The sequence below is a fragment of the Amblyraja radiata genome, chromosome 2 (assembly GCF_010909765.2).
Source record: "Amblyraja radiata isolate CabotCenter1 chromosome 2, sAmbRad1.1.pri, whole genome shotgun sequence".
In the NCBI taxonomy this organism is placed as follows: Eukaryota; Metazoa; Chordata; class Chondrichthyes; order Rajiformes; family Rajidae; genus Amblyraja; species Amblyraja radiata.
This window is the reverse complement of record NC_045957.1, coordinates 108,658,428-108,673,765: the sequence shown is the minus strand read 5'-3', so window position 1 is coordinate 108,673,765 and position 15,338 is coordinate 108,658,428. Positions and strand designations below refer to the sequence as shown.

At 44.1% G+C, this 15,338-nt stretch overlaps 1 protein-coding gene across 1 annotated transcript in view; it reads left to right on the top strand.

The window, feature by feature from the left end:
• cubn (cubilin) overlaps window positions 1–15,338 on the top strand; it is a 209,237-nt gene that overhangs the window by 56,554 nt on the left and 137,345 nt on the right. The window contains exons 14-15 of the mRNA XM_033039905.1: window positions 11,675–11,861; window positions 15,071–15,231. Coding sequence (XP_032895796.1) covers window positions 11,675–11,861; window positions 15,071–15,231 — 348 coding nt within the window. The remainder of the gene's footprint in view (window positions 1–11,674; window positions 11,862–15,070; window positions 15,232–15,338) is intronic.

The following is a 15,338-nucleotide window of genomic DNA, read 5'->3' as shown; positions in this document are numbered from 1 at the left end:
CTGGTGAGCTAAAGAACCGCCGAGAAAAAACATCGCTGAGCTGCGGGACTGTGGAGCAGCCAGCCGCGGGCGGTGGCAGCCGAACTTTACACCGGGAACCTGGGATCTCGCGACGAGATCGCCAGTGGAAATGCTCCAACCGGCGTGGCCTTGTTGGCTTCAGAAGCTGCGGTCTCCGGTAGGGAGGCGGCCGTTCCAGGTGTCCCAAGCCGCTGAGAGTACTCTCCCGACGCCGGAGCACCATTAACTGGCTAGAACGGCCTGGAACATCGGGCCTCCGTAGAGGCAACTGTGGAGGCCTCAATAGGCCCGACTATGGGTGAACTGGGGATGGGGACTGGACATTGTGCCTTCCCTCATAATGGAAACCATTGTGGGGGGATGTTTTTATGTTAAAGATCTTTATTATTGTTATGTTTTAGCTGAAAGGATGCTGCACGGAGAGGACGCTGGCGCTGTTTGTTCGCCGCTTCTCTGTCTGCTATTGCCTCTTGTGTTTTTGTTTGTGTTCTGTTTTTGTTTTGTTTTGTTTTTGTCTTTGTTTTTGTTTTTGTTTTTGTTTTTTGTTTGGCTTGCTTTGTAAAGCGACTTTGAGTCCTTGAAAAGCGCTATAGAAATTTAATTTATTATTATTTTAGGACCGAGATGAGAAAATAATTTTTCATACAGAGAGTGGTGAATCTGTGGAATTCTCTGCCACAGAAGGTAGTTGAGGCCAGTTGATTGGCTATATTTAAGAGGGAGTTAGATGTGGCCCTTGTGGCTAAAAGGATCAGGGGGTATGGAGAGAAGGCAGGTACAGGATACTGAGTTGGATGATCAGCCATGATCATATTGAATGGTGGTGCAGGCTCGAAGGGCCAAATGGCCTACTCCTGCACCTATTTTCTATGTTTCTATGTTCCTAAATGGAAGATATAAGGACAATGAGTGTAATGGTTGTACAGGTGTCTTCTGCAACAAAGGAAGCATTGATCGTAGTTTCTAATTTGCATTGGAATAAATATTTTGTTGGCACAACTAATATGCACATACCAGCTTTATGATTTTGTATCATAAACATGAAATCAGTAATTCTCTGATTTATTCCAAAGCAGCTGTCGGCAATGTAATAAACTGAGCATAAAGGGTACGGTACTAGGAGAACTGCTTCTGCACAGAATAACTGAACAATTTGTGGCAATGCTCCCAAGAAAACCAGTAGCTCTGGCTTTACTTATCTAAATTATATTTTCTAGTTGAAGAAATAGGTACCGTCCCATCAATGTCATTTTTCTTAGTGAGCATTAGCCCCAGCTGCCTGAAATAAAGTGATAACATGAATACAAACATATTTTGTTAATGTAGAGAACATGCCATTTGAGTGTGTGGCAAGGATGAAAACAAGGATCAATAGGCACGTTGTTCTAAAATGTTAGAATAGAGCAGAGCGAGTAAAAGTCTTGAGTGCAAATGTTAACATTTTCAATTAAGTGGACATCTTCCAAGTTAGAGGCTTTTGCAGTGACTCATAAAGCTTCAGCTTTTTCCTAGGTTTTACAGTAAACTACAGGAAAAGTTCTGGCATGCTATGCAGAATATGATTTTATGGTTCCAGAGCTGCACAAGCATACTTTGTGCTCAGTTGGCTGACATTCTATTGTGTAATGAAGGCCAGAGGATAAAATCGCACAATTTGTGCCCACCATCTGGATTGATTTGATTTTCCATTGCCTGCAGAAATAAATGCATGAATAAAGTTTTCTCTTTTGCTTCTTAATAAGGGCCGAGTTATATGATATGAAACAACCAATATATATACATATATATATACAGATTTCCACTATCATATGATCATTTTTCATGGTACGACAATTAATATGCTCTCAAAGAAAGTAACCTGACTTAAACTTGCTCCTTTAAAGATATTCTCTGTATAATAAAAACTGTCAAAATCTATTTAAAAGTAGATTTTGAAAGGCATATTTCTGAAATAAGATAATTGTGGTTAGAAATATGTGGAAGAAAAATATGAAAAATTGATCTATACTGAAAGATGATCTGGATGAGGGGAATGTGGCCGTTTGAGAAAATACAAAAATAGTTGGAGGGGCAGATAGTGTAGAGAAAGCAGAGACTCTATCAGATTGAGAGAGTGGGCATAGAAACATAGAAATATAGGTGCAGGAGTAGGCCATTCGCCTTTTAAGCCAGCAACGCAATTCAATATGATCAATGTTGATCATCTAAAATCCGTACCTTGTTCCTGCTATTTCCCCATATCCATTGATTCCTTTAGGCTAAGTGAAGTAGCAGATGGAATATAGTGCAGCAAAGTGTGGAGTCATGCATTTTGGTAGTAAGAATAAAGGCATAGATTATTTTCTAAATGTGGAGAGAATCCAGAAATCAGAGCTACAAAGGGATTCCCAAAAAGTTAATCTGCAAGTTGAATCGGTAGTAAAGAAAATAAACACAATGCTAGCATTTATTTTGAGAGGGCTTGTATACAAAAACGGATGTAATGTGGAGGCTCTATAAGGTGCTGGTCAAGCCGCATTTGGAATATTGTGAGCAATATTGTGAGCATATTGTCAGAAAATATCTGAGGAAGCATGCGCTGGCTGTGGAGAGGGCCCAGAGGAGGTTCACAAGAATGATCACAGGAACGAGTAGGTTAACATATGATGAACGTTTGACGGTACTGGGCCTGTACTCGCTGAGGAATGAGGGGGGGCCTCATTGAAACATATAGAATAGTGAGAGGGTTGGATAGAGTGGATGTGGAGTGGATGTTTCCACGTGAGAGAGTCTAATACTAGAGGTCGTTGCCTCAGAATTAAAGGACGTTCTTTCAGGAAGGAGAAAGAGGTGGAATTTCTTTAGTCAGATGGTGGTGAATCTGTGGAATTATTTGCCATGTAAGGCTGTGGAGGCCTGGTCAGTGGATATATTTAAGGCAGAGATAGAAAGATTCTTGATTAGTATGGGTGTCGGAAGTTATGGGGAGAAAGCAGGAGAATGGGGTTAGGAGGGAGGGATAGATCAGCCATGATTGAATGGTGGCATAGACTTGATGGCTGAATAGCCCAATTCTGCTCCTATCACATGATCTTATGATCTTGAAAATCAAAGCCCTTCCAAACTTGCGCCCCTTTATTTCACAGAGACTCTGCAATTTAGTCCAAAGTTTAGGATGGGATTAACGTATTGAGACTCACATATCCATGGGAATATCATGGAGTACCTCCACTGTGTCTGATGCCACAGTGCCAATAGAGAAGGAGGTTACCATCCCAGAAATGAGCTCCTTCTAAATCAATTTATTTTTATTCATTCAAGGGATGTGGAACCCATAGGCTGAGACAGCATTTAATTGTCCTTGAATAGGTGGCAATACCTGCTTTCTTGAACTGCTGTAGTCCCGAATGTGTGGGTATATCTACGATGCTGATAGAGAAGGAGTTCCAGGATTTTGACCCAGCAGCAGTGAACGATTGGTAATAATTTCCAAGACAAAATTGGTTGTGGCTTGGAGGCAACTTGCTGGCGGAGGTGTTTCAATGCATTCGCTGCGCTTGCCCTTCTGGTTGGTAGAGTGTATGTGTTTGAAAGGTATTGTCAAAGGAGTCATGATCGGTAGCTTCAGTACAATCTATCAGCAGCTACTGTACGTCGGGTGGTAGAGTAAGTGAAGGGTTGTGAATAGGATTGCCTGGCAAGTGGGCTGATGTGTCCAGTATGGTGTCAAGCCTCTTAAATGTTGTTGAAGTTACACTCGTGCAGGCAAATTGAGAGTATTGCATCACACTCTTCAATTGAACCTTATAAATAATGGATATGCTTTAGGGAGTTAAAAGGTGAGTTACTCATCACTGAATTCCTAACCTCTGATCTCTCTTGTAGCCACATTGTGGAAATGGCTACTCCAGTTCTGTTTCTGGTCAATGATAACCCCCAGAATATTGATTGTGTGGGGTTCAGTGATGGCAATGCTATTAATTGTTAGAGGGTGATTGATAGATTTTCTCAAACAAACAAATTAGGAGTAGCATTACCCATCCATCCCTTCACCATTTAATAAAATCATGGACGATTGTAACCTTGATTTTGTATTCCCATCTACCTGTGGCAACTTTACTGCTCCTTGCATTTCAGGAATCAATTCCACTCTGCTTCCACCAACCATTTTAGAAGGGAGTTCAAAATACACACAACCTATTGAGAAAGAAAACAACATATCCACTGTCTTAAATAAGACCCCCTTAATTTTTATGCAATTATTTATTATTCCAGATTCTCCAGCATTCCCCACCATTCTCTCTGCATGCTCCCTTCAATACGCCTCAGAACCTTATATGTTTCAATCGTGCCCCTTCTCACTCTTCTAAACTCCAGCAAGTACATACCTTGCTTGCCTTACCATTGCTCATAGGACAACCCACACCTTTTCGAGTACCAGTCTGGTAAATATTCATTTGTTTTGAGGAAGGACATTCTTGCTATTAGGGGAGTACAGCGTTAGTTCACCAGGTTATTTCCTGGGATAGCGAGACAAGGATACAAAGGATACAAAGGACATTTATTATCACATACACCAATTGGTGTAGTGAAATTTGAGTTGCCATTGCAGCACACGAATAAAGATAAGACACAACATTAAAGAATTTAACAATTAACATAAAAACATCCCCCCACAATGGTTCCCACTGTGGGGGAAGGCAGGAAAGTCTAGTCCCGTCCCCTGTTCACCCATAGTCGGGCCTATTGTGGCCTCCGCAGTCGTCGCTACAGCAGTCCGATGTTATAGGCCCTCTTGCCGGGAAGATGGAACTCCAGCATCAGGTGGACACTCCTCAGCGGCTTGGAATGTCTGGAGCGACTGCTTCCTCCCCGGAGACCGCGGCACCCGAAGTCCTCAGGCCACGCTGGTTGGAGCTCCGACTCTGGCAATCTTGGATCCCAGGCTCCGCGGTGTTTTAAATCCAGCGCCGCCCGCGGCTGGACGCCCACAGCCACAGCTCCTCGATGTTGGAGTCGGCGGTCACAGCACTCTGGAGCTTACCGCATGGCGACCCGGGTAGGGCATCGCCCGCTCCGTGATGGTGTCCCAGCGCTGTGCCGCCATCGAAGCTGGGGTTCCGGCCAGTCCCGACAGGAAACAGCGTTCCAGACTGATGGTAGGCCGCGAGGAAGGGGCGATGAAGCAGCTCGGAGGGAAGCCGTCTCTCCGACCATGTAGGGACTACGAAATAAACAAAATAATACGAAAGACTGACATATGATGAAAGAATGGACCGACTGGGCTTATATTCACTGAAATTTAGAAGGATGCGAGGGGATCATAGAAACGTATAACATTTTTAAGGGATTGGACAGGCTAGATGCATTAAATATTTTCTCGATGTTGGGGGAGCCCAGAACCAGGGATCTCAGTTTAAGAATAAGGGGCAGGCCATTTAGGACTGAGATGAGGAGAAACGTTTTCACCCGGAGAGTTGTGAATCTGTGGAATTCTTTGCCACAGATGGTTTCAAGAGAGATTTAGATATAGCTCTTACGGCTAACGGAATCATGGGATATGGGGAGAAAGCAGGAACGGGGTACTGATTTTGGATGATCAGCCATGATTATATTGGCTTGAAGGGTCGAATGGCCTACTCCTGCACATTTTCTATATTTCTGTTTCTAAGTGCTGCAAATTTATTTCAATCACTCCTTAAATGCCTGCCAACTTTTGTAATAGTGAGAACAATCTTAACTTAGAGTGGAGTCGGTTCTTGCGATGTGATGGGGATGATGTGAAGAGAAACTTGGCCAATTTTTATTCTGGACCTTATTGTCAATAGTAGGCAAATTCGCAAGAAGAATCCTGGTATCTGGTATCAGTATTGTAAACACAAGGAACTTACCAAGGAAAGACACAAAATGCTGGGGTAACTCAGCGGGTCAGGGCGCATCCCTGGAGAACATGAATAAGGAAACGTTTTGGGCGGGCCCCTTCTTCAGAGTGAAGTGGGATGTGAGTGACCATGCTACTTAACTCTCTACCTCCTTCCTGTACTTCCTCACATTGTTCGAGATACAGCCCACACTCTCTCATTAGTTGGCATTAAGGAAAACATGCAGATTGTCTTTGGCCTTGTATGCACTCCAAATTCGGCACTACTGGCAGGCATGAAATTGAGTTTAACTGTTATAGGATTGTGATTCTTTTATTGCAGGATTGAGAAGTTGCCATCTGCTGGAACCTCTGTTGCTCAGTTTCTAGCAGTATTCCTCTAGGTGTTTCAAAGGCTAAAGGCACCAATTGCATGAACATTACGTTTATTGAATTCAAACTCTATTTTCATTTTGGATTCTGCATATTCTGTGGGTGATTTCAAACATTATTTTTTCTCACTGCCATGAACGTTTACTTTGCAATGGTATTTGCTAGAAACTATATCCCAGGAAATAATTATTCAGAAAAACATCTTCGTCTACTCAGGACAAAAAAGAGATCATGCAGGATATAGCTCAGCAAAAAAACTGTTGTGAGGCGCATAAACAATTCAGTGCTCAATTGAAAACCTCCATAAAAAGTTTGCTAGCAACATTCAGGAATGTACAGTGGTGTTTGCTTCACTGCAGTTTACAATATTTCATCGCAACTTTTAAATTTGTGAACATATTCAATATATACATAAACTTTAGGGAACATTACAGTAGTTTAATATCTGATCAGACTACTCATAACTTTACACAATTCACTGTTACATTTTTTGAAAAGAGTGTTTGCCTTGGACTGGAACCTGGGTGTGGTAGCATTCCTATAAACCTCTTGTGTCTTTCTTTCTCGGTGGTGGAAGTCATGGGCTTTGACGATCTCATAGCGAGTTACTGCAATATATCATGAGGATGATCACACACACTGGTATGGTGGTATTGAGAATGATTATTTAAAATGTGGTCAGGATGCCAATCAAATGGTTCCTTGCCTTAGGTAACATTTAACTTTTTAGGGAAGCAAATACAGTGCCCACCATAATGTTTGGGACAATGACCCACCATTTATGTATTTGCCTCTGTACTCCACAATTTGAGATTTGTAATGGAAAAAAAAAAATCACTTTTTAAAAAAAAGTGCACATTGTCACATTTTAATAAAGGCCATTGTATACATTTTTATACATGCAGAAATTACAGCAGTGTTTATACATAGTCCGCCCATTTCAGGGCACCATAATGTTTGTGACACAGCAATGTCATGTTAATGAAAGTAGTTATGTTTAGTATTTTGTTGCATATCCTTTGCATGCAATGACTGCTTGCAGTGTAGCCTCTGTATTTCTGTTCATGATGTCTTCTGCAGACAGTAGTCACTGACAAATCCACACCTGAAGAGTGCTTCTGATCTGTCGGACAGGTGTTGGGGATTTTTCTTTATTATAGAGAGAATTCTTCTGTCATCAGCTGTGGAGGTCTTCTGTGGCCTGCCAGTCCCTTTGCGATTAGTGAGCTCACCAGTGCTCTCTTTCTTCTTAATGATGTTCCAAACAGTTGATTTTGGTAAGCCTTCAAGAAGGAGCTGCAGATGCTGGAAGATCGAAGGTACACAAAAATGCTGGAGAAACTCAGCGGGTGCAGCAGCATCTATGGAGCGAAGGAAATAGGCGACGTTTCGGGCCGAAACCCTTCTTCAGACTGATGGGGGGTGGGGGGGAGAAGGAAGGGGAAAGGGAGGACGAGGAGCCCGAGGGCAGCGGGATGGGAGGTGACAGCTCGAGGGTTAAGGAAGGGGAGGAGACAGCAAGGGCTAGCAAAACTGGGAGAATTCAACGTTCATGCCATCCGGACGCAAGCAACCCAGGCGGAATATGAGGTGCTGTTCCTCCAATTTCCGGTGTTGCTCACTCTGGCAATGGAGGAGACCCAGGACAGAGAGGTTGGATTGGGAATGGGAGGGGGAGTTGAAGTGCTGAGCCACCGGGAGTTCAGGTAGGTTATTGCGGACTGAGCGGAGGTGCTCGGCGAAACGATCGCCCAACCTCCGCTTAGTCTCCCCGATGTAAATCAGCTGACACCTAGAGCAGCGGATGCAGTAGATGAGGTTGGAGGAGATACAGGTGAACCTTTGTCGCACCTGGAACGACTGCTTGGGTCCTTGAATGGAGTCGAGGGGGGAGGTGAAGGGACAGGTGTTGCATTTCTTGCGGTTGCAACGGAAAGTGCCCGGGGAGGGGGTGGTACGGGAGGGAAGGGAAGAATTGACAAGGGAGTTGCGGAGGGAGCGGTCTTTGCGGAAGGCAGACATATGGGGAGATGGGTAGATGTGGCGAGTGGTGGGGTCACGTTGGAGGTGGCGGAAATGGTGGAGGATTATTTGTTGTATTTGCCGGCTGGTGGGGTGAAAGGTGAGGACTAGGGGGACTCTGCCCTTGTTTCGAGTGCGGGGATGGGGAGAGAGAGCAGTGTTGCGGGGTATGGATGAGACCCTGGTGTGAGCCTCATCTATGGTGGCGGAGGGGAATCCCCGTTCCCTGAAGAACGAGGACATTTCCGATGCCCTGGTGTGGAACGTCTCATCCTGGGATCAGATGCGGCGGAGGAATTGGGAGTAGGGGATGGAGTCTTTACAGGGGGCAGGGTGGGAAGACGTGTAGTCCAGATAGCCATGTGTGACAGTTGGTTTGTAGTGTATGTCGGTCAGAAGTCTGTCCCCCTGCGATGGAGATGGTGAGGTCAAGGAATGGTAGGGAAGTGTCGGAAATGGTCCAGGTGTATTGGAGTGCCGGATGGAAGTTGGTGGTGAAGTGGATGAAGTCAGTCAGTTGTGTGTGGGTGCAGGAGGTGGCCCCAAAGCAGTCGTCAATGTAACGGAGGTAGAGGTCGGGGATGGGGCCCTGGTACGTATTGAATAAGGATTGTTCAACGTACCCGACAAAGAGGCAGGCGTAGCTATGGCCCATGCGTGTGCCCATAGCTACGCCTTGTGTTTGGAAGAAATGGGAGGAGTCAAACGTAAAGTTGTTGAGGGTGAGGGTGATTTTGGTAAGCCTGTTTGGCTGATGTCTCTAACTGTTTTATTATTGTTTCTCATAATGGCTTCTTTGACTTTCATTGGCACAACTTTGGTCCTCATGTTGACAAACAGCAATAAAAGTTTCCAAAGGTGATGGAAAGACTGGAGGAAAGACTAGGTGCTGAGAGCTCTCTTATACCTGCATTATCTGAGCTATTACAAACACCCGTGAAGCCATGTGTTTGTAATAACACATTACAAGCCAAACATTATGGTACCCTGAAATGGTGGGGGGGGAATCTATGTATAAACATAGCTGTAATTTCTACATGGTGAAACCAAAATGTATAAAAATGGCCTTTAATAAAATCTGACCATGTGCACTAACCACATGTGTTTTTTTTTAATTACAAATCTCAAATTGTGGAATACTGAGGCAAATAAATAAATAATGAGTCTTTGTCAAAGATTGGGATAAATCCAGAATTTGGTCAGATACGATAGCAACATTTGAGAGGCATTTGGTCGGACACATAAACTGACAGAGTGCAGGGGCACCAAACATGAGTAGGGATTGGTTTGGTTGGTATCATGGTTGGCACAAACTAAGTGAGTTTAAGGCCCTGTTCCTGGAAACATAGAAACATAGAAAATAGGTGCAGGAGTAGGCCATTCGGCCCTTCGAGCCTGCACCGCCATTCAATATGATCATGGCTGATCATCCAACTCAGTATCCTGTACCTGCCTTCTCTCCATACCCCCTGATCCCTTTAGCCACAAGGGCCGCATCTAACTCCGTCTTATATATAGCCAATGAAATGGTCTCAACTATACAATTACAATACAATACAATTCAATTTATTGTCATTTGGACCCCTTGAGGTCCAAACGAAATGTCGTTTCTGCAGCCATACATTACAAAACAAAAAGACCCGAGACACAACACAGTTTACACCAACATCCATCACATCATTGTGATGGAAGGCAAAAAAAAACTTATCTCTCCACTGCACTCTCCCCCCCATGTCAGAGTCAGAGTCAAAGTCAAAGCCCCCGGCTGGCGATGGCGATTGTCCCACGGCCATTAAAGCCACGCCGGGTGATGCAAGGTCGCGCACCGGGTCTAGTTGTTAGAGCCCCCGGCGTGCGCTCGCAGAGTCCCGCGGCCATTCCAAGCCGCGCGGGGCGATGGTGTAAGGCCCCGCTCCAGGTGCTCTTCAACCCCGCAACTCGGGCGGGAGAAGTCGCCGTTGCGGAAGCCCCGAAAAGCGGTCTCCCAGCAGGGACCCGCGGGCCCCCGGTGCCGCCGTCCGCCAAACCCGCAGTTGCAGCCTCCGAATCTCCGGAGGTCGGGCCGCAGCAGCGCTCCACCACCGCTCCACCCGCTCCAGACTCGGCCAGCCCCGTGACGGTGAGTAGTCAGCAGCTCCGCAGCTGGAACCCCAGGTCGTTCCTGTTGGAGGCCGCTCCACGTTGCAGCCCCAACGACAACGGAGACCCGACAAAGAAAAGGTTGGGTCTCCCGTGCAGGGGAAACATTTTAAAGTTACCCCCTCCCCCCCACACCACCCCCACCCCCCCCCCCCACACACATACCCTAACAAAAAAAATAACAAAAACTACATAAAAACGAGACAAAAAATAATAAAACACAGACGGACTGCAGAGGCCGCTGCTGACGAGAGTCGCGCCGCGTACCGTCTGTGGCAGAGAATTCCAGAGATTCGCCACTCTCTGTGTGAAAAATGTTTTTCTCATCTCAGTCCTAAAAGATTTCCCCCTTATCCTTAAACTGAGACCCCTTGTTCTCGACTTCCCCAACATCGGGAACAATCTTCCTGTATCTAGCCTGTCCAACCCCTTAAGGATTTTGTAATTTTCTATAAGATCCCCCCTCAATCTTCTAAATTCTAGCGAGTACAAGCTGAGTCTATCCAGTCTTTCTTCATATGAAAGTCCTGACATCCTAGGAATCAGTCTGGTGAACCTTCCCTGTACTCCCTCTATGGCAAGAATGTCTTTCCTCAGATTAGGAGACCAAAACTGTACGCAATGCTCCAGGTGTGGTCTCACCAAGACCCTGTACAACTGCAGTAGAACCTCCCTGCTCCTATACTCAAATCCCTTTGCTATGAATGCTAACATAACATTCACTGCCTGCTGCACCTGCATGCCTACTTTCAATGACTCGTAGCATCTCCCCTTTTCCTACTCGGCCACCATTCAGATAATAGTCTACTTTCCTGTTTTTGCCACCTGTGCTGTACTATTCCATGTTTCATGTTCTGTGTTCTCTGATCATGACACATTCAATGTCTACGAGTAGTTATTGGTGTGTATATGCATCTTGATCACAGACAACAAATCCTTCCATCAATGTGCTGATAATTTAAATGGACCTGGGCAATTTTCCACTTTGTCATGTAAATACAGATGTTTCAACAATATGGAATAGATCAGCTAGAGGTACTGCTTGTATTAGATAATGTCTTCAGCACTGTAATGGGATGTTCTTGTGTCATAATGATAATGCTGAATGTTGTGCAGGCAGTATTTAAATTAGCTGCGTAATATTTCTTAATGTTATGCAGTGAATTTAAATGCCACAAGACCAACTGCTTCTCCTTGCAGCCACATAAAATTATATGAAAATGTTACATTATAGTAAAACTTTGTTTTCCTTATTTACAGAATGCAAGGAGGAATTCTTTGAATCCACTGGCACATTTACATCTCCAAACTATCCAAATGGCTATTCCATATTCCAAGAATGTATCTACATAATTAATGTGGAAGAGAACAAGCAGATTCTGCTCAACTTTACTGACTTTAAAGTAGAAGGTTATCAAGCCTGTACTTCTGCCTATGTTGAAATTAGGTAATTCAGCAATTCTTGTCACCAATTATATATCCATATTATTAATCCTCAAAATGTGCATTGGATTATGTACATTAACCAATGGAGCATACAGCATATTGTTTCTGGAAGTTCATTTGTCCCAATAATATTTGGGGTGAATTTGACCAATATGAAACTTTGAGCTATAATCTCCAGATAGTTTAGTGAATACAAACACATTAACTATCAACTGCTCATCATTAATACATTAACTTCTCTTTACCAGACACACATTTCTCAACTCATAGGTAGTCCTTAAAGACTGAACAATAAAATAACATTTTCTTTCCTTTAATCTTGTGGGAACATAGATAGTAGGAATGCAATTCCCCAAAGTAAAGAAGTATCATGCAGCTTGCGTCTGGCAATTTTCAATTCCCACCATGATAGCTCTGCATTCCTCTTCTTTAGCATTGTAAGGTTGTGGCAGCAGTAAGCGACTACAGGGTAGAAATTTGAAAATAGAAATCATCAATTTTATCTCTATTGGTATTGGTTTACTACTGTCAACTGTACCAACATACAATGAAAAGCTTTTGTTTGTATGCCAGTCGATGTAATCAGATGATACTATACTTTTGGTCAATCAAGTTATGCACAAGTATAACAGATAGAGCAAAAAGAAAAAAATGTTAAATTGCCGAATAACATTTTCAGCTTTAGAGCATTACAGGTTCCAGAGGAAAAAGTCGATTGTTTGCAATCACCCTAATCTGGATCAGTGGAGTTAGTGCTAGTGCAAAATGTACTGACTGGCCTAGATCTGAAATTCAGAATATTTTGGGTCATGGGTTCCAACAGTATGTGGCAGGAATGAAAATTGTCAAAAAGCATGAAGGGAGGTTTAGAAAGTAGAAACAAGGAACTGCAGATACCAGTTTCCAAAATCAGACACAAATGCTGGACTAACTCAGCGGGTCAAGCAGCATGCATGCAGAACATAGACAGGTGACGTTACAAGACGGGTCCTTTCTTCAGACTGAAGTTTATTGATACGGAGGTAAGTTGAAAGGACAAGATGTTTACATTTTATTTAAAAATTTTTATTTATTAGAAGCAGTGTACAAAAATATAACCAGCGGCATATGACATAATACAGTTATTGTACAGCTTCAATTTTAATTTTTAGCTAAAGTTAACAGAAAAGAAGAGAGAGAAAGCAAGAGAGAGAAAAAGTGGTTGTGCAAGGATAGAACCACTAGACTACCAAATTGGAGTAAGTAAAAGAAATAAGAAAAACGTAGAGAAATAAAAAGACAAAAACAGAAAGAAAACAAAAGGTGATGATATACCTGCCTCGCAACCCTCCCCACCCATCACCCAACCCTTAATTAGATTTAACTCCAAAATTGTGTTGCACCATACTATCCTTGTAATAAATCAATGAATGGTATCCATGTCTTCGAAAAATGCTCTAGTTTTTCTGCTAAGGCAAGTCTAATATTTTCAAGATGTAGCGTCTCAGACATGTTTGTAAGGACAAGGTTTTGAGAGAATTGCTGACTGAAAGAAGTGAGAGGTTTGTTGTGGTTACACAGTGTCAGAGTAGCAGAGACAACAATGCGGAGATAAAAGAAACCAGCTGCGCTATCTAACCTAATATTGGTAGCAAGGAAGAAATTGCAGAACCACTGGGAGAGATTTTGTATTTTCGATAACCGCAGGTGCGGTGCAGAAGGACTGGAATCTGACTAATGCTATGCCTCCACTTAAGAAAGGCTGCAAGGAAATGTCTGGGAACTACAGATTAGTGGGCCTTACATCTGTGGCAGTGAAGTTATTGGAGGGGTTTCTGAGATACAGTATATACATGTATGGACAAGGAATGACTTGGGATAGCCAGCACAGCATTGTACATTGGAGATCATCTGGCCCCTCAAGCCAGTCCCACCATTTCTGATCTCCAGAGATGTTGCCTGTCCCGCTGAGTTACTCCAGCTTTTTGTGTCTTTCCACCATTCAACATGATCTGTTCACAACTCAACTGCTGTTCTGTATCAGCTTCCCATAGCCATCAATTCTTTAATCTTTCAAAAAATCATCTCTCATAAGTCATGGAAGCAGAATTAGGCCATTCAGCCCATCGAGTCTACTATGCCATTCAATCCATGGCTGATCCATCTTTCCCCCATTCTCTCACCTTCTCCTCATAACCCTTAACACCCTGACCAATCAAGAATCTGTCACCCCTCCGAGTGGTGGCGCCATCGAGTGTGGCAGCCTCGCCAGCAGCTGCCTGTCCTTTCATCCTTGATGTTTAGTCTGTCTAAAAGTTTGTTTTTGGAGGTCTTTTTAATGTGGGGGGTGGAGGGGGGAAAGAGGAAACAGTTTTTCTCAGTCACGACCTGGTCGAGGATGCGTCTTTCCTCCGAGCCGCATCTTCGCCCCCTACTTGCGGCCGACCATCTGGATTGGCGCGGCCTTTCCTGCCGGAGACCGGCCAGAGCTTCAGCGGCGGCGCAGCGCTGAATTCCATCATGGAGCGGGATGATGCCTTACTGGGATCGCTGTGTTGGAGCTCCAGAGTGTTGGGACTGCTGACTTAAGCACCGTGGAGCTGTGGTCTGCGGAGCTTCCAGCCACGGGCAGCGCTGACTTTAAACATCGCAGAGGCCTGGGATCGTTTGCCGAAGATCGCCAGTGTTGGAGCTCCATCCAGCTTGGTCTGTGGACTTCTGAAGCCACGGTCTCCGGTAGGAAGCGGCCGATTCGGAACTCCAAGCTGCTGAGAGAATTCCTCCTTTCCGACGCCGGTGTTCCATCATTCTGGCGAGAGGGCCTGAAACATCGGGCCACCATTGCGGCGACTGCGGAGGCCTCAATAGGCCCCGACCACGGGTGAACAAGAGGAAGACGACTGAACTTTGTTGCCTTCCCTCTCAGTGGGAAACGTTGAATCCGCTGTGGTTGTTACCTCTAGTGGAAACATCCTCTCCACATGCACTCTATCCAGGCCTTACACTATCTACCTCCTCTTTCAGTACTTACCCACCACTACTCTCCAGGATAGAGAATTCCAGTGAATCATCACCCTGCAGGAAAAATGTTTAGATTTCATGAGTATTTCTTTGAAGCACTTTTGATACCCTACAGAACTTAAGGTGATCACTGCCCAAGTTATTTATTTATTGTGTGAAATCATTATTACCAAAGATTTCTAAAGTTCAAACTAATGTTTTATATTTCAGGAATGGTGAATATGAAACATCTCCTCTGGTTGGGCAGTACTGCGGAGGAAAAGCCCCACCACTCATCAAGTCCCAAAGTAACAGTCTATGGATTAAATTTAAATCAGATAATATTTTTGAACACCATGCATTTAGCGCTCACTGGAATGGTACTTCCACAGGTAAACTGGTATTAATATAAATATATTTTATTATATTATACAGTGGTAGAGTTGCTGCCTTACAGTGCCAGAGACACGGGTTCAATCCTGATGACAGGTGCCTGTGT